Source organism: Euprymna scolopes, chromosome 12, assembly GCF_053919585.1.
Source record: "Euprymna scolopes isolate OS-2025 chromosome 12, ASM5391958v1, whole genome shotgun sequence".
NCBI classification, from domain to species: Eukaryota; Metazoa; Mollusca; class Cephalopoda; order Sepiida; family Sepiolidae; genus Euprymna; species Euprymna scolopes.
The window spans coordinates 132,093,894-132,115,151 of record NC_136493.1 but is presented as its reverse complement, the minus strand read 5'-3'; the positions used below and the strand labels follow the sequence as shown (position 1 = coordinate 132,115,151).

At 35.4% G+C, this 21,258-nt stretch overlaps 1 protein-coding gene across 12 annotated transcripts in view; it reads left to right on the top strand.

Annotated features, from left to right (window-relative positions):
• The first annotated feature begins 3,820 nt into the window (after window positions 1-3,820).
• The window catches only part of LOC145291490 (progranulin-like), a 92,212-nt gene continuing 74,774 nt past the window's right edge, over window positions 3,821-21,258 (top strand). For 5 of the 12 annotated variants that reach the window (XR_013869425.1, XM_080137384.1, XM_080137378.1 and 2 more), the window contains exon 1: window positions 3,860-4,055. Coding sequence is in view for 11 of the 12 variants with exons in the window: in XM_080137384.1 (XP_079993510.1) it covers window positions 4,047-4,055 (9 nt within the window). In the remaining variant the exon portion in view is untranslated. Of the gene's footprint in view, window positions 4,056-21,258 lie in introns of all 12 variants that reach the window. The other 7 variants (XM_080137388.1, XM_080137389.1, XM_080137382.1 and 4 more) reach the window with 5 other exon arrangements.

Sequence of the window (21,258 nt, the reverse complement as noted above, 5' to 3'; positions counted from 1 at the left end):
TTACAGCTTGGTCTTCCAGGAATTGCTTCTAAGTATTTCTGAAGAGTCTTTCTTATTAATCCAGTTGCTCCTATGACAACCAGTATGATGTTTATTTCTTTCAGAGACCATGTCGTTTTTAAATCATTTTTTAGGTCCTGATATTTTGTTATCTTTTCCTGTTCAGCTCTATTAAGGCCAAAATCATTTAGGTCTGTGACATCGACAATGAGTGCAGTTCTTTCAGGTTTGTTCCATATTACAATATCTGGTTTGATGGCATTTTCTTTTATGTATCTGCCCGCCTGTATGTCTTTGTCATAGAACACGGTCACATTTCTGTTTGATGTTATCGGTGGTGGTTTATGTTCCCAGATGTCCAGCGATCTGTCAAGTTGCATCTCTCCACAGATCTTCCAATAGAGGTATTTACATACTTTGTTGTGGCGAGCAGTGTAATGGCCATCTGCCAATAAGATTGGGCATGTGGACATTAGGTGGCTTGGGCTCTCAATCACTGAGTGACAAAACTGGCATTGGCCATTTGCTTGTAGGTCAGCCATTTTTTTAAAATCTTAACTGACTACAATGAGTCTTTCCTCATCAAATGGAAGTCTCCCGCTCTTAAGCCATTGGAGTGAAGCATCCCTGTCTATATACTCCTGTTCAAGCTCCTCCAGAAACTTTCCTGCTCTTTTATGTTGTTCCTATCCTTGTTTTCTTGTGTCGGTCTCGATTTCGGTGTATTTCTTTCTCTCTTTTCTTACAATCTGTGTTGCTGGTTCATCATATACCTCGGCAGTATTTTCCAGTATGACACCCCCAAAGTTTTCAGCAAGCTTTGTGATTGAGATTTGTTGGGTTACACGTTAATATACTGCGCCATGCTTACTATTATGTCTCGATATGCATGGTTTATTTCAGTGAGACCGAGGCCACCCTCTTTTTGTGATTGGTATATCCTGTCCATACATTGGTTTCTGTATATTATTTTATGTAAGGTTAGGAGTTTCCTAATCTTTGTATCTAGCCTATTGATATTGCATTGAGGCTAGTCAATAATACCAAACCCATATGTGATGACAGGGATTGCAAGTTGATTTATGGCAGTTATTTTGTCTCGGGGGGCTTAATTTGGATTTGAGAATCTTTTTAAGGCGTGATGTGTATTCTTGTTCCACCTTATGTCTCATTTTTTTCATGCTCCACAGTTACATTTTCCTCTATACCGAGGTACTTATATGTGGCATCCTCTCCTAGATCTTTAATAAAGCCAAATTGAACCGAATATTTTCAGATGTCGTGTTTTCCCCTTTTTTATTGTGCATTTGGAGCATTTATCAAATCCAAACTCCATGCAGACATCCTCTGTGAAAGTCTTTGCAGTTTCTAATAGGGAGACAAGCTGTTTTTCTGTCTCTACATAGAGTTTAAGATCGTCCATAAAAAGTAAATGATTTACTCTTTTACTCTTTTCTTTTTTTCCTGCCTCTACCACGATCGTATCCAGCATCACATTTTTTTAGGAGCTTGCTGAGTGGGTCAATAGTAAGGCAGAAGAGCAATGGTGTGATAGGCTATCACCTTGAAATATTGCTGGACAATGAGATTTAAACTCTGTATTGTTGTGTAGAGCAATTGGCGTTTGCCACATGGTCGTTTCTTTTGTAAGGAATGTCGTTATCCTCTCATGGACATTATACATCTCCAAACATCGCAGTATCCAGGAGTGAGGCACACTATCAAATGCAGTGAGGCACACTATCAAATGCTTTAAGGTGTTCGTTTACATTAGTGATATTCTAAAGCAACGCAATTCAGGTGAAAACATCGTTATGTACTTTGTGTAGTTAAACACCTAAAAAACATAACAAATAAAAACACAATTACGTGCGCAAACAAAAAAAGATAAATTTCAGAGGCGCAAAGATTTTTAAAAAATATGCCTACACAAATTCCGCGAGGAACAAAACTTAAAATGCGTTTTGTTTGGCGGACATAGTTGAAAGCATACCACTCGGCCGATCAACGCTCAGAGAAAGATTGAATTTTTATAACCTCTTTTCTCACATTTTCTCACATTGCCTAGGAACCGATCGAAAAATACTTAAATGAATTCACCTTTCTTCTCTCAATTTTACCTCCACTAGGCGGGCTGACAGACAGACTTATGTTCCGAACGACTTTCTCACGTGCAGATATGTGTTCATCAGGAATGGTGCAGTAAAAAACTTTGTCCAAATTACTCAGGACCTTATCAAGTTTTGGAGAGGTGTAAAAAATATTTTAGGGTCACCACTTATCAAGGCCCGAAGGCCACTCAGGGATAAGGGTTATTGCGTGTACAGTAATCAATGAGATAGTATTGTAGTAATCATTAGTATTGGGGGTTTTGATAGAGTGACTTACTTAAGGGGGCGGTTTGTCAGGAGTTTGTTTATGTTGGACTTGAAGACGTCCAAGTTGTAGTCAGGTGGGAAACAGGCAAGCGGCAGAGAGTTCCACTGGCGTGCAGTTCTAAGAAAGAAGCTTTGCTCATGGAATCTACGTTTGGATTTAGGCACAGATAGAGAGTGGGGAAAATTATTGACAGTAGTTTCAGCCAGACGGGTGTTTCTCATGAAAGATTGGCGAGGGGGGGGGATGAGGGATTGGAGCTCAGACGAGCACCTGCCATGGAAATAGCGATAAAACAAAGACATGCTCGCAACGTCTCTTCTGTGGGAGAGAGGTTGTAGGGAAGAGAAAAGGGCACCCCCCGCTAAACCACAAAGTCTATTTTGTACTCTGTCAAGGCAGAATAGGCTGTTTTTAGTAGCTCCTGCCCAGATGTGTGCGGAAAGAAAGGAAAGATAACATCACGATCGACCGAATTAAACCAGCATACATTGAGGAATATCCTCAGACAATTTCCCCACCAGAACGAACTCCCATGAAACAAGAGAGTGCAGCTGCAGCACTGCAGCACAAAAAGATACAAACCCCAAACCTACGACAAAAACCGGTAGGAAAATCCACTGGCCAAAACATTTGAAGGAATACATTACATATTGAAAAATATTCACATCTTTTACAATCGGGGGGGGGGGGGGTATTTGTACGGTTAAACACACAAAAAAAAAAATATATTCACTTCTTGTTCTAAAATTAACAAATAAATAAATAAAAACACAATTACACACAAAAAAAATGATCCGTTTGTTACTTGTTATTTTTGTGTAAATAAACACCGTTTATTTCACATGTTTTATTTTATTTTATTTTATTTGTGGTGGAAAAAGGGATCTAATGAGACCTCTGAGTACCAAGCTTACATTGCGAAATTAGTATAAATTATAAAAGTTACGAAAAATTATCCAATAGAAAAGTATTTACAAGTAAAGAAAGAATTTATCGAATTATCAAGTTTTATTGTATGTTTTAATGTGGAAGAGTTATGCGACCAATTCAGTATGACAAATACTGACTTATTTCCCTTGATTTAAATTGACTCAAATTAAGAGTCCGCCATTTTTTAAGTCGAACGTAATTGTGGATGATTTTTTTGTTAAAAAAGTTTTTGTAAAAAAATTCTACATCATTTTGGGTAATTTTTGGAATTTGTGTGAATTTCGCCGACACGGAAGTACGTAACAATGTTTTCACCTGAAATGGTTGATTAAAAAATCATTAATGTAAACAAGCATCGAATTTATTTATCAATCAAGAAAAATGTTTTTCTTTTTTTTTTTCTCCACGTTATAAAAGCAAATGGTGAAAAAAAAAAAAAGTGATGATAACAGCTTTCTGAGAAAAACTGCAAAAACAAAAATAAATACAAATAAATCGCAGAGGAGGAAATGGAACTAGAAACGAGTCACGTGATATTAATCTGTCACGTGGGTTAGAAGTCACGTGACTCAAACACGAATATATATATACACACTCGTAAAGATTTTAAGTCATTTTTATTAAAACTTATTGGCTTTCATTCTCCATTTATATAAATAATAGAAAGAAAAACCAAACCAAGAATTACATTTATGTCACTGCTGTAACTTTGAAAGTGAAATCCTGAAATCTTAAATATGGATCGAGTAAGTAAACGTGTTTTATTTTGTCGCTTTCGTTTTTGTTTTGAAATACTGCTTTATTTATTTATTTACTCTTTTTGAATTGAGTTTTGAAAAAAATGAACAAAAGAGATTACCAATCTTTTTATTTATTTGCCGGTTGCTCTTATTATTTGACCTTTAAAAATAGAAAAGAAACGTTTATGTATGTCTACAAATATAAAAAGGTCGGTTCAATTGTAGTATAGGGGCATTGGAATATCACGTTCATTTTCCATATGATTATTCTTCGACGTTGTATGTGATCGATTTCTTGAATAGCTTGTCCTGAAAGAAAATTCTAGTGTACTTTTTTTCTTCCAGATAGATGCTACTGAACTTCAAAGCCATACTTTAAAATGAATGATTATCCAAAGACTTTCAGTAAAGCAAAGCACTAGAAGCAGTCTTTATGGAGAGTCTTGAGTCGATCCCGGAAAATGTAAAAGAGATACTCTAAAGCATGCAAAAGATTAGGAGTAAAAAAAAAAAAAAAAAAAACTTGGTAATATTTAATTTCCTCGCTCGCACGCCCCTATTCCGAATTTGTGAGTGTGGGCCTCCATAAGAAATGTCAAGTCTTTTTCCGGGAAAATTTTATAATTAAAATTGAGGCGGACCTGTATAAGAGTGCCCACCCCCTAAAAATATATATGTATATATATATAATATATATATATATTTTTTTTTTTTTCTGACGATTATCATAGATTATAAACTTGATCATATTAGCAGAAAAAAAAAAAAAAATTAATGACGTAACCTTCCCGGTATTTTACTTTAAATAACAAAATATTTTATTTTTTATTTATTTATTTTATTTATCTATTTTATACTTCTGTGTGCTAAAAACGAATCTGCAAACCGTTTCCGTCGCAAAAAATAGTTTTCATGATATAAAGAAATTACTTTTTTTTCGAAAGAAATCACTTTTCCATGTAAATTTAACTTAAAATGAGCACTCACTTTCTGGCCACCTGAGAGGGGGCATTTTTTTTTTTTTTTGTGTGTGTTTATTGGCTAAAAAGTTTGATTTCTTTTGCATGGTATTAACCCCCTGAACTTTGGGACTCTTTTCCATTTCACAGCCTAGCCTTCGTTTACCCTACGCGCGAGCATAAACTAAAGCTGCTAAATGTGCACTTGCGTACCAAACTGCCTTGTCACAGTGTAGTATTGGCGAAAAATTAGACGAAAAACAAGTAGTTTTCCTGTAATTCTATGTTGTCACGGGTGGGCATTTTGTACCCGCCAGCGCGCGCATATGGTCGACGCACTAGACATCCCTAACACAAAACTGCAAATAAAATATAAAAAAAAAACTCGTAATTTTTCTTTTTAAAGTGGGTTGTTTATTTTCTTTATGGAATATACTTCCGAAGTAAACTATTAAAGTTGTTAAAAAATAAATATATATAATAGAAATATATTATTTTTTTTAAAAGTGTTTACAAAGTGCCTGCGCGCGTTCATGCAGCCTTTTTTTTTTTTTTTTTTTTTTTTTTTTTTTTTTAACTCTCCCCTCATTTTGAAATGTCTATTCAAATGAAAATAATTTTCTCATCTCAAATTTATATATCACAAATTGAAGATAAAAGATCAAAATAAGCTAATTTAAAACAAAGAACAATTTGCAAATGTGCCTGTAAAGTTTAAAACACCTTTTTTGTGAAACCTTGTCTTGTTATATTGTAGAATTACAATTTTTTCTATTTCATTCAATGTTTTTTAAGGAAAAAAACTGATAAGTAAAATGTTATTTTTCAAATACGGTGACAACATTTTTTCACGCGCAAGGCTTGACGGCTTATGTGTATGTGTTTTTAGGTCCTTTTATCCATCCGTATTTCAAAACAGGAAGAAACACCGCTTCGCTAAAACCGGTTAATGCTTATGTAGTGGCGGTCTTTTCAAATAGTTGTTTAAAAAAATTCTTTTATTTAAAAAAAAAAAAAAAATACATGGAATATAAAATATAAATATGGACAAATTCTCATAAATGAAGAATGGAAGCATCCATTGATTAGTATTTTATATAGGTAAGTGATTTTTTTAATTTATATATATTATACTTAGCAACATACAAATATCTGTGCGTGAGGTCGCCAAGCTAATCAAGAACCTGGACTCCAGTAAAGCAACTGGTCCCGACGGTATTCCAATTATAGTGTTAAAAAAATTACAACCAGAACTTGCCCCCATACTTTCCAAACTGTTTAAACATTGCCTTAAGAAGTGCTTTCCAACACCCTAGAAAACCTCATCAGTATGCCCTGTATTTAAGAATTCAGGTGATAAGTCATCTCCCTCTCAGTACAGACCAATAAGTCTCCTGTGTGTCATGAGTAAGTTGCTGGAATCCACAATAAATAGAGAAGTAGTCAACCACCTCAGCAGAAATAACCTTCTTAGTGACACGCAATATGGTTTCCGCTCTGCTAGATCTACAGCAGATGTGCTAACGGTTATATCTCATAGGATTAGCGAATCTCTTGACAAAGGCTTCATTTCTAGGGCAATTGCTCTCGACATATCAAAGGCCTTCGATAAGGTTTGGCATAAAGGTCTACTACACAAGATTTCCAGCTACGGTATAACTGGAAATGTTTTCTCTATCATTAAGTCATTTCTCTCAGATAGGCTCATAAGAGTAGTTGTTGATGGGCATAAATCAGAGGCCCACAGTATTAATGCTGGAGTTCCTCAGGGGTCCATACTGGGCCCAACTCTCTTCCTGATCTACATCAATGATCTCCCAAAACACATACTAAAATCTTTCGTTGACATCTATGCTGATGACACGACCATCTATGGCAACACATCAAAGGCCGTAAATGATGTTCTCTCTGATTCTCTCTCCTCTGATCTTGAGCACGTGGTACAGTGGGGAAAGAGGTGGCTGGTTACCTTTAATGCATCTAAGACCAAGCTCCTATCTCTACATCATAAACGCTCTGATCCCCATCTGGCATCAATTGAAATGGATGGCTCTCGTCTAAGGGAGGCCCCAGGATTTGATAAGCTCCTGGGTTTGACCTTTACTCCTGATCTTAAATGGAACACAGGCATCAAGTCTGTTGCCAAGGTCGCTGGGAAAATGGTGGGATCTTCTACTGCTCCAGAAGATATCTCACTACTGATGCAATTCTCTATATAAGAGCCAAGTACGTCCAAAGATGGAGTACTGCTGCCACATTTGGGCGGGGGCTGCAAAAAACAGCCTATCCTGCCTTGACGGAGTACAAAATAGACTCCGTGGCCTGGTGGGGGATGCCCTTTTCTCTACCCTGCAACCTCTTTCCCACAGAAGAGACGTAGCGAGTCTGTCATTTTTCTATCGTTATTTCCATGGCAGGTGCTCATCTGAGCTCCATTCTCTGGTCCCCTCTCGCCAATCTTTCTCAAAAAACACCCGACTAGCTGAAACCACCGTCAATAATTTTCCCCACTCCCTATCTGTGCCTAAATCAAAACATAGATACCATGAACAAAGCTTCTTTCTTAGAACTGCACGCCTGTGGAACTCTGTTCCGCTTGCCTGTTTCCCTCCCGACTTCAATCTGGATGTCTTCAAGTCCAACACAAACAAATTCCTGATGAACCGCCCCCCCCCCAATTAATGACACCTTACCAATTCTCCAATACTATTGCTACACTATCCCTTTGATTACTGTACACACAATAACCCTTATCCCTGAGTGGCCATTGGGTGGTGGTGGACTCCATGTATAAAAAAAAAAAAGATAAAATTTGTTGAATTTTGTGAAATCTTTTTTAAAGAAAATTGATTTAAAAACAATTTTTATATTTTTCGATAAAACCTTTTATGTTAAAGTTTTGGTCTTTGCTCCTTTAAAAAAAAGCCCACAAAATGAAGGGTTTAAATTACATTATTCATATTGTTATAAGCTTCGAAAGATAGCGAGTCTACATAATCACTACTTTTTTGTGAAGTCGAACAGAATGAAGGAAAAAAGCGACCACGTGTCTGCGCGTGTTGTCTTACCTGCTGGGAGGATCACAGGGAGGGCAGAAATTAAAAATGGCGGCTGTGGTTTTTTGTAAGATTATTGAGCGATGACGTCACCCCTCACGTGACTGTTTTTCTGGCCGCCGATTGGCTGATGATGAACGCTTGGACAATAAATGGAGTATGTTCAGAATATCGAGGACAGTGTGTATCAACTGCATCAGTGTGATTAGAAGTTCGACGAGTGTGTTAATTGACTGCCATAATTGCGAAACGAATTCATTTTTTTAATGGGGAACTCTGACACTCCTATCGACGCGCGCGCGTCAAACATATGCGCACACTAGCGCGTACAAAATGGTCACTCGTGATAACAGAATTACATGGTTTAATATGGTTTAAACAGAAAAAAACCCAAACCTTTTAGCCAATAAACACTCAAAAAAATATGCCCCTTTCTCAGGTGGGCAGAAAGTGGGTGTTCATTTTAAGTTGAATTTACATAGAAAAGTAATCACCCACTATAAGGCAAAATGTGTGTGTACATTTTATGTATGTTCGGTAAAGGTTTTTCGCCGGGATTCTCGGGGGGGGGGTACTATTACTATGTCTTACAACTGTTTATATACCTCCTAGATCATAATTTCTTTTTTAAATTACATTTTCAACCCAAACAAGGCACATTGTCACTTTGATGTAGGGGGCTACTATCAGGGACATAAGCTACAGGGGTACTATGTGGAAAGTTGGGCAGCAAGATGTTGGTTCACGTTACACTTGAACTTCTGCATGTTAGTACAGTTGGGGAAGCAGGAACCCGGAAGGGAATTCCAAAGTCTAGCAGTTCTGGGGAAGAAACTACTGGAGTAGAAGGCTCTTTTACATCTAGGGATCTCAACTGAAGGGGTGGGATTTTGCTGCTTGCCGGTTTTTTCGGAGGGTATTTACGTCAAGTGGGTACAAGTGCTTGCAGTTCGTCGGAGCATTTACCGTTAAAGTACTTGTAGAGCAGGCAGAGGGATGCTACATTTCGTCGATGGGACAGAGACTGAAGCTTAGATGACGGTTCAGGAGATGACGGTTCAGGACCTATTAGGTTGGCGACTCTCTTTTAAACCTTGTCTAGGAGTGAGACTAGTAGCAGATGCACCAGCCCAAATATGACAACAATACTCCATACATGGGCGAATGGTGGCCTTATAGAGGTATAGGATACTTTTGAACATTTTGCGGACGCGCGTCGCGTCTAGATTTATTTACATCAACTTTTACAAAATTCTTGCTATTTCGGCCCCTCTTGTGTTGATTCGGCTTTTTCATAAAAGTGAAACTAAATCTAATGCGAAGGTGCGGTTCCCTCATATGGGAACATCCAGAAAGCAATCAGCTTTTGATCAATGCAGGGAAAACCCCTTATATCGGACAATTGCTATTCAATTTGGACAGTCTTTTATATGGGGAGCTGGTTCCCCCCCCCCCAACATCTTGCGTAAACAAAACCAGCCAAAGTTGGGTCAACAAACCCAAAAAAACTGTCTTGCAGTAAAAGTTAATGGCGGTATTTCTTTTTGACCTCGTTAAATATGCATACCGGTCAATTCAGTTTTTATTGCTTTAATAAATTCAAACGTCTTTCTGTTACTCTCCCTTGTTGGCCTAATGGGGGTAACGTGTCAGGGTTTTTTTGGGTTTTTTTCACTTTTTCCACCTTCGCCTCAAGGCTTCTGGCTCGATCCTACCTACCTACAAAAACTTATTTTTTTTTATCTACCTTCCCAACACACACACACACATTTACAAACACCTGGGAAATGCTGGGCACCCCCACTATGTATATAAAAGGCAAAAGAGGTGCACACTTTTTTGTATGTCCAAGAAAGGCTTTTTTTCGGGGGGGGGGGGATGTCCAAAGATTTTTTTTTTATATACTCCCTAGATCATAATAACGAACGTCGTATCTACATTTATTTGCATCAACCTTTAAAAAATTCACGCTATTCCGTCCTTACGCGTGTTTGTCTTTTTCGTATAAAGTGAAACTCAATGAAGCAAACCTGTATGTTTGTATGTCCACCTAAAACTTTCGACAAAGGCGACGATTTTCACAAGATCGGTTTCGTTTTGAAGCTTGACCCTTCGGACAACAAATATCGAAAAATTGGCTGAAAATATTAATTCCTTCACCCTCAATTGGGCACTTTTCTACAAGGAGGGGTTGCTTTTTTCGCTGATATTTTTGAAACTCTTTTCGATTGACTAGTCTTACGTCACTTCTGGTTTGGCGATGGATGCAACGGCAAAGACATCACGTTTTTTTTTTTTTTTTTTTTTTTTTTAACTCCTTTGTGATACAGGTTCGTGCCTGCTTCCTACTACCACTTTTTCTTTTTTCTCAACATACTCCAAACAACGCCAGGCACCCAGGCTAGCCTGGAATAAAACGTCAACTTCTAATTGAATTTAAATTAACACAAAATAAAACCTTAATTATCTGAACATTTATTGAATTAGAATTTTTAAAAATTAGTTTTTATAAAATTAGAATTTCGAAATAAATTACAACGGATTTTATTTTTTTTTTGGGGGGGATGGATGGAAGTGGTCATAAAAACAAAAACATTTTCTTGAACTACTTCCCCTTGTACCTAGTTGATGCCTCCGTTGTTCAGTTTCTAAGAACAAAGGATACTCCCTGTAGGGGCAGCTGCACGTGTAATTGTAAGGTAAGGGTTAGTACCAAATGGTCACCCATTTAGTACTAACCAGGTTCAATATTGCTTAACTTTAAGTGATCCAGCGGGAACCGGTGTGTTTACGTGATTATGCCATATTGTATCTAGTGGAATTCTTTAAAAGTGAAAATTTTTTACGACCTAAACACCCCAACCTCCTATAAGAACAGCTTTCAGAATAAACAACCCCAACCTCGAAAGCGTTTTTAACATGGAGAAGTTGGGGGCATTTATTTCGAAATCCGTTCTTAACATGGAGAGGTTGGGTCGTAAAAAAATTACCAATAATTATCCAAACCGAACATGTATAAGTACCCATTTTTATTTCGTACATCCTCCAAAACTGTCATAAGGGGATGGTCAGTTTTTAAATTTATATACGAAACTGATCACTCCGCACTCCGCAAAAGAAAAAAATGATCTGCAAAAAAATGTTAAAACAAATCGTGGGTAAATACCGGAACACCGATAAAATTTAACAAATCACTTCCGGTTTACCGATTGTTAAACAACATAATCACTCTTGAATGATGCCATTTTTGTGGGTGTTAAACAAACGATATTTGAATTGAGTAAACCATCCTCTTCAAGACGACTTAATCGCATTTAGTTAATGTTACATTTGTTTAGTAAACAATACTTATTTGTGAATATTTTCATAATTTTGATTTTTATGAATGTTAAATTAATAAGTTAATATTTACAAAATAAATAACGAACTTATTTTGCAACTGTCAATTGAAAAAAAAAATCTTATTTTTACGTTTACTATTTCGATTTCACTTCTGGTTGCTCCTTCGTTTTTTTTTTTTTTTCTTTTCTTTTTTTTTTTTACTGTCTTGTTTTATTTTTGTTACTTCGTTAGGTGAAAGTACAGAAAAGACAAATGAAGCCCTCCCCTCCTCTTGTTAGAAAGGAAGTGAACTGCAAACAGTAATCAAGATAGTCAAAATCGAAAGTATATCTATAAAAGTGAAATTATCGTGTGTGTGCGTGTGCATTTCCCTACCAAATTACTCTGTCAATTTTCAGTCTATAAACTCGAGATTTGACATAAGGGATATTGAGATTTGAGAAAATTTTTTAATTGGTTTTCGGCCAGAAATTTGGCTATCAAGGGGTCAGTTCAACGATTTGACTTTTGAAAACTCTACCAAACTCGTCTGTCAATTTTGGGTCTTAACACTTGAAATTTTAGATATAGGTTACTTAGACATGGATCAAACTTTTTAATTTGATTTTTTTTTTTTTTTTTTTTTTTTTTTCAATTTTCACCCCAAACAAGGCACAGTGCCACTTTGAAGCAGGGGGCTACTATTAGAGAATTAATTAGCGGGGTCATTATGAAGGGAGAAGAGTAGAAAGATGTTTGTTAACATTACACTTGAACTTCTGCATATCATTGCAGTTGGGAAAGCAGAATCCCGGAAGGGAGTTCCAAAGACCCGCAGTTCTGGGGAAGAAACTATTGGAGTAAAAGGCTTTCTTGCACCTAGGGATCTCTACTGTAAAGGGATGAGACTTAGTAGCTTGTCGGGTTTGTCGGGGGTAGTTACGTCGGGGAGGTACAAGTGTTTGCAGTTCGTCTGAGCATTCACCATTAAAGTATTTGTAGAACAGGCAGAGGGATGCAACATCTCGTCGATGGGACAGAGGTTGAAGCCTAGATGACAGTTCAGGACCTATCAGGTTGGCGACTCTTTTTTTGAACCCTGTCCAGGAGCGAGAGACAAGCAGCAGATGCACCAGCCCAGATGTGACAACAGTACTCCATACATGGGCGAATGGTTGCCTTATAGAGATATAAGATACTGGCAGGCGTAGTTTTCTAGCACGGTAGAGGGAGCCAACCTTCCTTGCAGCAGCCTTGGCAATGCTCTCAATGTATCTATTCCAGTTCATATTCCCTGTAAACGTTAGGCCGAGGAGTTTAAAAGAAGTACTTTCAGGCAATGTGTTCTTGGCCATTGCTATTGGTGGTAGAGAAGGTTTCTTGTAGTTATTGAAGGAAACAAGCTTAGTCTTAGCAGCATTGAATGTGACCAATCATTTTTGTCCCCATTCCACTACGGATTGGAGGTCGTCCTCTAGTGTTTCTGCCATTTCCTTGGATATGTGTTCATTTGTTTTCCCCTCATATCTGTTATAGAGTGGTGTCATCGGCAAATATACCCATCTCCGTAACAATTTTATCAGGGAGGTCGTTTATGAATATCAGGAATAATAGAGGTCCAAGGATAGACCCCTGAGGTACTCCCGCATTTATGTCACATTGTTTGGATGTATGTCCGTCGAGGACAACTTTGATTTTTCTATTACTTAAGGATTTAATTACATTATGAATTCTTCCAGTGATTCCATATGATCTAATTTTCCTTAGAAGACCATCGTGCCATACCCTGTCAAAAGCCTTAGATATATCAAGGGCCACCGCTCTACCCTCCCCTGTTTTATCCAATGAACGGTATATACGTTCAGAAACTACAGTTAAGATATCTGCTGTTGAACGGGCTTGCCTGAATCCATATTGTTTGTCAGTCAGGAGTTTAGCAGCTGTTAGGTGCTGGACTAGGGCTTGATTAACTAAGGACTCAAATATTTTGGCGAAAAGCGGGAGGGGCGATAATTTAGTGGGTCAGTTCTTTCACCAGAATTCTTGAAGACTGGTACCACAGAGGCGGTTTTCCAGCAGTCGGGAAAACAAGATTCGTTAAGGCATTTATTGTAAAGTTTGGACAGAACTGGAGCAACCTCGGCAGAGCATTTTTTTAATAGCACAGCCGGGATGAGATCTGGTCCACATGCTTTTGAGGTGTCTAGGTTTTTTATAATAGCATGTACCTGAGAAAGGGTGATTTTCAAATCGTCAAGTGTGGCGTCTGTTCGCAGAGGAAAATCAGGGAGTGAGTGGTGTACCGAGTTCAGTGTGGGGTTTGAGGCAAACCGACTGGCAAGCAGATTAGCCTTGTCAGTTGCCGTGCAAGCAACCTCATGATTGTTTGTTAGTGGGGGAATAATTGACTGTCCATTATTAACTACGCTGTTGTAGATTTTCCAAAAATCCCGGGTTCCTAATTTCTGTGCTTCGATGCGCTTTTTGGTGGTTTCAGAGTAATCTGTCTTAGCTGTGTCTATCACTCTCTTACAATTATTTCTAGCTTCTATAAACTTCTGTTTATTTGAGCTGGACTTATGTCGGTTGAATCTGCAGAACGCATGCTGCCTTTGACAAATGGCAGCTGCACAAGCAGAAGTAAACCATTGGGGAGAGTGGGGCTTGCTATAGTATTTCCGTGCGGGAACATGTGCTTCAATAGCAGTTTTGAACCATTCAGTTGTCTCATTTGCATTTGAGCCCAAAACGAATGTTAAGGAGTCAAAATTAGGGTAAAAGTTTAAAAAATTTTGACCTCTGCAGTCTCTACCAAATTACTCAGCCAATTTTTGGTTTAAACTAGGCACCGCCAAAAATGGCCGAAAAATCAAGTTGTTGTTTTTTAAAACGAAATTACATTTATTAAAATCCATTATTTCTGAGTAACTTTTTTTCCCCAGAAAGATAAAACCCTGAATTTTATCATATAGAAAACAGAATAATGTAAAACTTTTTCTATTTTTAATTAAATTTTAAATGTTAAATTTTCCCAAAAAGTTATCTTGCACAAAAAGTTGTCTTGCACAAAAAACGTACATAAATATTTTTTTAAAAAAGGTTAATGAACTAATTAATTTATTTATTTGTTGTCTAACTAAGATTTAGGATTTTCTATGAGAATATGCAAAAATATTATATAAGTACCTGGATTTTAAATAATTCCACTTAGAAATAATGACTAAAATAGTAAAATATGAGAACAGCTTAATTCACTTAAATAATTATAGACAAGCACACGTTGTCAGATATCTAAAATAGTGTGTTGTAAATGTTGTCTTGTTAAATACCATCAGGCACTTATTGTTTATTTTTAATAAACCTTTGTTATGTTGTGATGGCGATACCCTTAATCTGATACTAGCAATTCCGCATGGCTTTGCCCGGACCCTGTGTGCTGTTCATAACTTTATGTGCATATGTATATATTAAAAAGTGTGAATATGTACGGTAATGCCTTTCTATATAATACTCTTCTTTAACTACCATAGAGAAATCTTGTAGGCGGTGTCCTTTTTTTCTTCCTTGCTTCATCTTCCTCACATTCAAGATGTTGACATCGAATTTAGGAAAACTCGTCTCGGGAAAACTCGTCCCCTTTCGCTAGGTAGGAAAACTGGTCCGTTATTGAATAAATATCGATTGAAAACACATTTTATGATCGTTCTTGAAGGAGATATTGTTTTTTAAAATAAACTATAGCCCCCCCCCCCCATAATATTTTTTTAAAAAATATTTTTACTTGTTTAATTTTGTTTTGTTTTTTTTTAAATAAAATCGATTTTCTAAGTGTCCGTTTTCTACCTAACTGGCTAAGTTCTTAGTGGTTTAACTTATTTTAAAGCGTTTATTATGTTCATACAAAGTTAATTACAAATTGTTTTTTGTTCTTATTTTAACGATGTTTTTTGGAGTCATAAAAACAATAAAAAAAACAAAACCCAAAAATTAAAAAACAGGGAGCGATTATTCGATTCTTCGTTACGCTTTTGGTTTTGTTTTTTAATTATGATAGTTTTTTGTTATGTTTTTGTTTTCTGTCATACCAAATGCACTCATACATGCGTTATTTAAAATTATGATTTTATCAATTATCAACATTTATTGTCGTCCTGTCAAATTTTGCAAAAATTAACTAATAAAAGCGAAATATTTTTTTGGCACGAGAGATGCCATAATTTTTACTTCAAAATTCTAAAATCAATCATTAAGAGTAATCACTAAATAAATCTATTAATCAATTTTATTGAAAACTCCGCTATCGTTTATCAAGAATCTTTTTAGTTTAATTTTTTGTTGGTTGCTTTTCGAAGGGAGATATAGGTTTTATCCCCCCCTCTCTCTCTCTAAATTATATTTTAAAAAATATTAAAATTTATTTTCTTTTTAAAACCAAATCTCCCTCAGTAATTTCTTTAATTTTCTATTTTTTAGCGATTATCAAGACCCCCTAAGATGTGATACACCGGGCATTATTTCTCGTTCTCCCGTAACACTCGACCAACATGTTTTTTGTTTGTTTTCTGTTTTTTTTTCTTTACCAAATAAACGATTCCAAATAAATTAAATAAACAACATAGTCGGCGAGGTAGAAAAATCGATTTTACCCTTTTATAAACAACAGTATATAAGTAAATTCTTTTTATATTAATATAAAAAAAATATGCGGTCTCGTTTATGAACATAATAAACGCTTTTATTAAAAACACAAAAAATACATTAAACAAGTAAAAATATTTTTTTTTAAATATTATGGGGGGGCTATAGTTTATTTTAAAAAACAATATCTCCTTCAAGAACGATCATAAAATGTGTTTTCAATCGATATTTATTCAATAAGGGACCAGTTTTCCTACCTAGCGAAAGGGGACGAGTTTTCCCGGGACGAGTTTTCCCGGCACCATTGACATCTTATCTCTGCTCTATCGTTATTTTCATGAAATAGTTCAAAGAATTTTAATTTTAGAAAAAAATTGTTTCATGAGGTTAGTTACTTTTCATATGTTGAAAGGATTAATTTTTTGCCTTGACACCGGCCACAGAATATGACGTAACACCCCTTTTCCCCGAACTCGGAACGATGCTGGATCCTCGGACCCCCATCCGTTCACATTATCCAAAGAATATGTCCCTCTAATATTCGAAATCTTCAAGGTGTTCACATCTAGGGAAAATGCGATTCCCCCGCCCCCTCCCCTAATTTTCTGTAAAAATATTAACTATAAATAATTTTCTACTCGATGAATTTTCGTAATTTTTTTTATATTACTATTTTCGACACTCTTAACAAGCACCAATTTAAATTCTAAAAATATTTGTGTCACTTCTGCATGTCAGTAACATGAGGCGAATGTGTAGCAGTATCAAAATTTTGGGGGAATTTTTGACACCCCTAACAGAAAACTGCGAATAAAATATAGAAAACTCGTAATTTCTCTTTCTAAAGTGGGTTATTTATTTTCTTTATAGAATATGCTTCCAAAATAAACTATTTAAGTTGTTTAAAAAGTAATAGAAATATTATTTTTCATTGTTTAAAAAACAGTGTTTACAAAGTGCGTGCGTGCGCTCTGGGAGCCATTTTGTTACGTAATGAAATCAATTGATTTTTATGAGATGAATATTTTTCAATTTTTAAACTTTAAAAATCTATCAAAATTTTCCCATTCGTTCAATTGTTACGTTTTTTTCAGGGTGAATGTAAAATTTTATGCTCTTTCCGATAAACTAAATATAATATTTTAGACAAACGTTGTTTTATAAATTCACTCCCCCATTTTGGAATGTCTATAATAATTTTAACAATTAATTTTGGTCGGCACGTTTTATATATCACAAATTGAAGATAAAACATGAATAAATAAAATACTCAAATTTAAAACAACAAAAAAATATCACTTATCTGTAAATTTACCGGTAAAGTCCAAAATGTAAATCCTTCTTTTTTCGATAACCACGTGTTTTTTTTTTTTTTGTTTTTTTACGTGGAAGCTTAATTTTTGTTTAGAATTTTCCAGTCATTAATGGTCGATCAGTTTATATTTTTATGTTTAATTCCTGGTTTCCTTTTTTTCGATATAAAAAGACGAAACCCGATAATGCAGATTTATAGTATAATAAATAAAAAATTCAGGTATTTCTTTAAGATATTAAAAAAAAAAAAATAACATTGCATATCTTCGTCATTTCGTAATCCGTGTAAATGCAAAAATGAAAAATCCCAGTTTTCATGTACGATAGCGTAAAGGCGCAAAAATAAAAAAGGACAAGTTATCTCCCTTTATTCATATAGGGTCAATATGAAGCCACCCTCGAAAATTCCTTTAAAATTACGGCCAAATCTGTTCATTGCAATGTGGCCATAAAGTGGGTGCCCATTTGACGTCACATCATTATAGAAAAGTGACCCCCCCCACTTTGTGACCATTTGTAAAATTTTTTATCTTGGAAACTACTAGTTTCGTTTGCCGTATATATAAATGGTTATTTCCGTTTTCAGCGCCTCCGAAAACCTTTAAAAGTGGAAAATTTGAAGGAATATAATCCAATATCGAGATTATTAAGGTTTCTGAATTAGTGTTTTTTTTACACTTATAGGCTTCCGTACATAAGTAAGTTATAATTTGCACTTCCGGTGTCTTCACAACTTTCTTGAAAGACACGCGTTGTTGCGATGTGTGTTGGAAAAATCCTTCCATTTAAAAAATACATGGATTATAATACATAAATATGAATAAATTCTCATACAGGAAGATTAAAAGAAAGCATATCTTACTCATTAACCAGGTAAGTTCTTTATTTTGCCGTTAAAATATATATCGTAAGATTCAACTGTGTTATTTGTTCGACATTCCGTGAAATGTTAAGTGAAGAAATCGAAGGAAAAATAAATAAAATTGTTTATTTCTCTATTAAAGCTTTTATGATATTAAAATTTGGTCTTTGCTCGTTTTATTGAAATAAAATTTACGGGTTTAAATTACGTTTTCATATTATTAAAATCTGATAGAAATATAGGTGTCTATTCAAAATGGCGACTCGGCTGAAAATTCCCCCAAAATTCTGATACTGCTAGCGAATGTGTGTATTTTAGTTTCAGGAACCGCCAACATATGTCGTTTATCAGCCAAAGAACAATGATCGATAACTTCCTTTTTTTTTTTTTTTTTTTTTTTTTAAGTACGTGCAAACAAAAATATTTTGCTACATTTTTATACAATCTTTCTGTACAAAAAACAAATTATTCTAAAACCTATATAAATGTTTCCTGTTTTTAAATTTTTATACAACCTTACCGTGAAAAAAAAAAAAAAAATCTAAAAATACTCTATAACTATTTCATGTTAAAAATATATAACGAAATAACACAAACGTTTATATTTAAAGAGGTTCACATAATGGCCGCTATATGTCAATTCTCTTTCAAAAAATAGACGTCGATAATTCGTCTCTGTTGCTAACGTCACTGTCCTGCAGAAGTGCCATAATTTGTTTATCTTCGTTCTAGTTTTTTTAATTTAAAAAATTCAGTTACTTGCCTCCTTATGACTGCAAAGTTCAACACCAAATCAATTTTTATGTAAGGGATATTAACGTCCACACACACACAAAAAAAAAAAGGATCTTGAATTGGGACGGAGATAAAAAAAAAAAAAAAAATTTAGTTTAATCTAGATGTCTTCCTTTGAGAACAAACCAGATTCTACTGTGATAAGATGGGATAGTTAAAAATAAAATGACTTACTCTGGTTAAGCGTGAATGGCATGTATACATACAATTAAAGACAGGAAAAGATATAGGAAATAAACACTAAAGATTTGTTTCATTTTTAAGTAGCCGTTTATGTGACTCATACAATGAAACTAGAGATAATCTATATAAATAAAACGGATGTGTGTCTTTGTGAAAATATTTAACGGATAACCTCCTAAACTGCTGGCCACATAACAATGAAATTAACAGGAAATAGAAATCCTACACCAAGGGTGGTTTATAGGAGTAAAATCTTTGGGTGGATGAATAGCGTGTACAGAAATGTCTGAAAGATGAAATGAACAATGTTTATTTTCAACTTGCCGACATATTTCTGTTTTGCACATGCGGTTCGTTGGGGTGAACTGTGGTCACTGCTATCTTATGTTTCTCTCTCTCTCTGCTTGTGTTTCTATTTATCTTTTTTTTTTCTCTTTCCTTTACTCTTTAGTGGAGGTGAGGGGCCCATTTTGGTCAACTGGGTGCATAGGGTAGTGTTTTTTTTGTGTTTTGTGTGTGTGTTTTTGTGTGTGTTTGTTTCTCTTGTATTGGTTTGAATGTGTGTTCTGTTTTATAGTATTATAAAGTTATTTGCTTCCCTAGAAAGGCAACGGTGATCCAAGGTCGTTACTAGTGTGTGTGTGGGGGGGGGGACCAGCTCCTCCAAAATAAGGGTCGGGGTGTTTTCAATTTTGATTTTTGGATTCTTAGATTTTAGTATTGTGATTTTTCGTTTCAGTCTTAGACTGTTCGGGCATTCTTAATATTATGTTTGTTTAAATAAAGAGGTGTATTTATAAATATGTAGGGGATTTTCTAATTTATTTGTCTCCCCATGTGGGTATGGCCAGATCCAGGATCGGTTCTTAGTGTGGGGGAAGGTCTCATTCCCCAGAAGGGAGGGGCACTTGGAAGGGTATAGGTATGGGGGGAGGATGATAGTTATCTCGGTCATGAAGGATTTCTCCTTCATTGACTGAGGGGGGAGCGAGTTGTTGGAACAGATACTACACTATGGTTCTAGATGCTTCTTAGTGTTGTTGGTTTCGAGGTAAAGTAGGGTTTGTATTATTCAATGTATTGTATTCAAGACTGAAACAAAATCACAATACTAAAATCTAAGAATCCAAAAAGTAAATATCAAAATTGAATGAAAACACCCCTACCCTTATTTCGGAGGAGCTGGTCACTCCTCTTCACACACACACACACACACACACATAGTAACGACCTTGGATCACAGTTGCCTTCCTAGGGAAGCAAATAACTTTATAATACTATAAAACAGAACATTCTTCAAACCAATACAAGAGAAAACACACACACACACTATCCTATGCACCCAGTTGACCAAGTACCAATGGGCCCCTCACCTCCACTCAAGTAAGAGTAAAAAAGGAAAAAAATGAGAAAAAACATAAATAGAAACACAAGCAGAGAGAGAAACATAAGACAGCAGTGACTACAGTCCACCCCAACGAACCAGTAATGAAAGTAGAATCATTTACACATGTTTCCACCGCTCGGAAACATTTCAAATGAACTACGAAAATGTTCTTTTACATTTTAAACACATCTTGAATATATTCTAAACATTTTAAATACTTTCTGAAGAGGACGCTTCACAGAACGTCTGAAACGCATTAAAAACGATTTCAATGATTTAAAAACATTACAATGATCTAAACATAATTTTCAATGAAAAACCAAAACACGGAATAATAAAATGTTGAAAAATACATTGTTGGTGACCACCACCTTATTTAAATATACATCTTTCTCTCGGAATTTCTTAACCCATTATATATATATATATATATATATATATATATATATATATATATGAGAAAGAAGTGAACCATAATTGAATGTTAAAAAATAGCAGACAAGTCAATGAAAAAAATCACGAAGTGTAATACAACCCAAGAAAAAAGTGAACACTATTCGGAATGTTATAAAATAAATAAGTCGATTAAAAAAAAAAAAAAAAAAAAAATCATGAAATGTCAAATGAACGAAAACCCAAAGCACTTTTCATACAGACTTTTTCAAGGATGTACATCTGTAAAGAGGAATAGAAA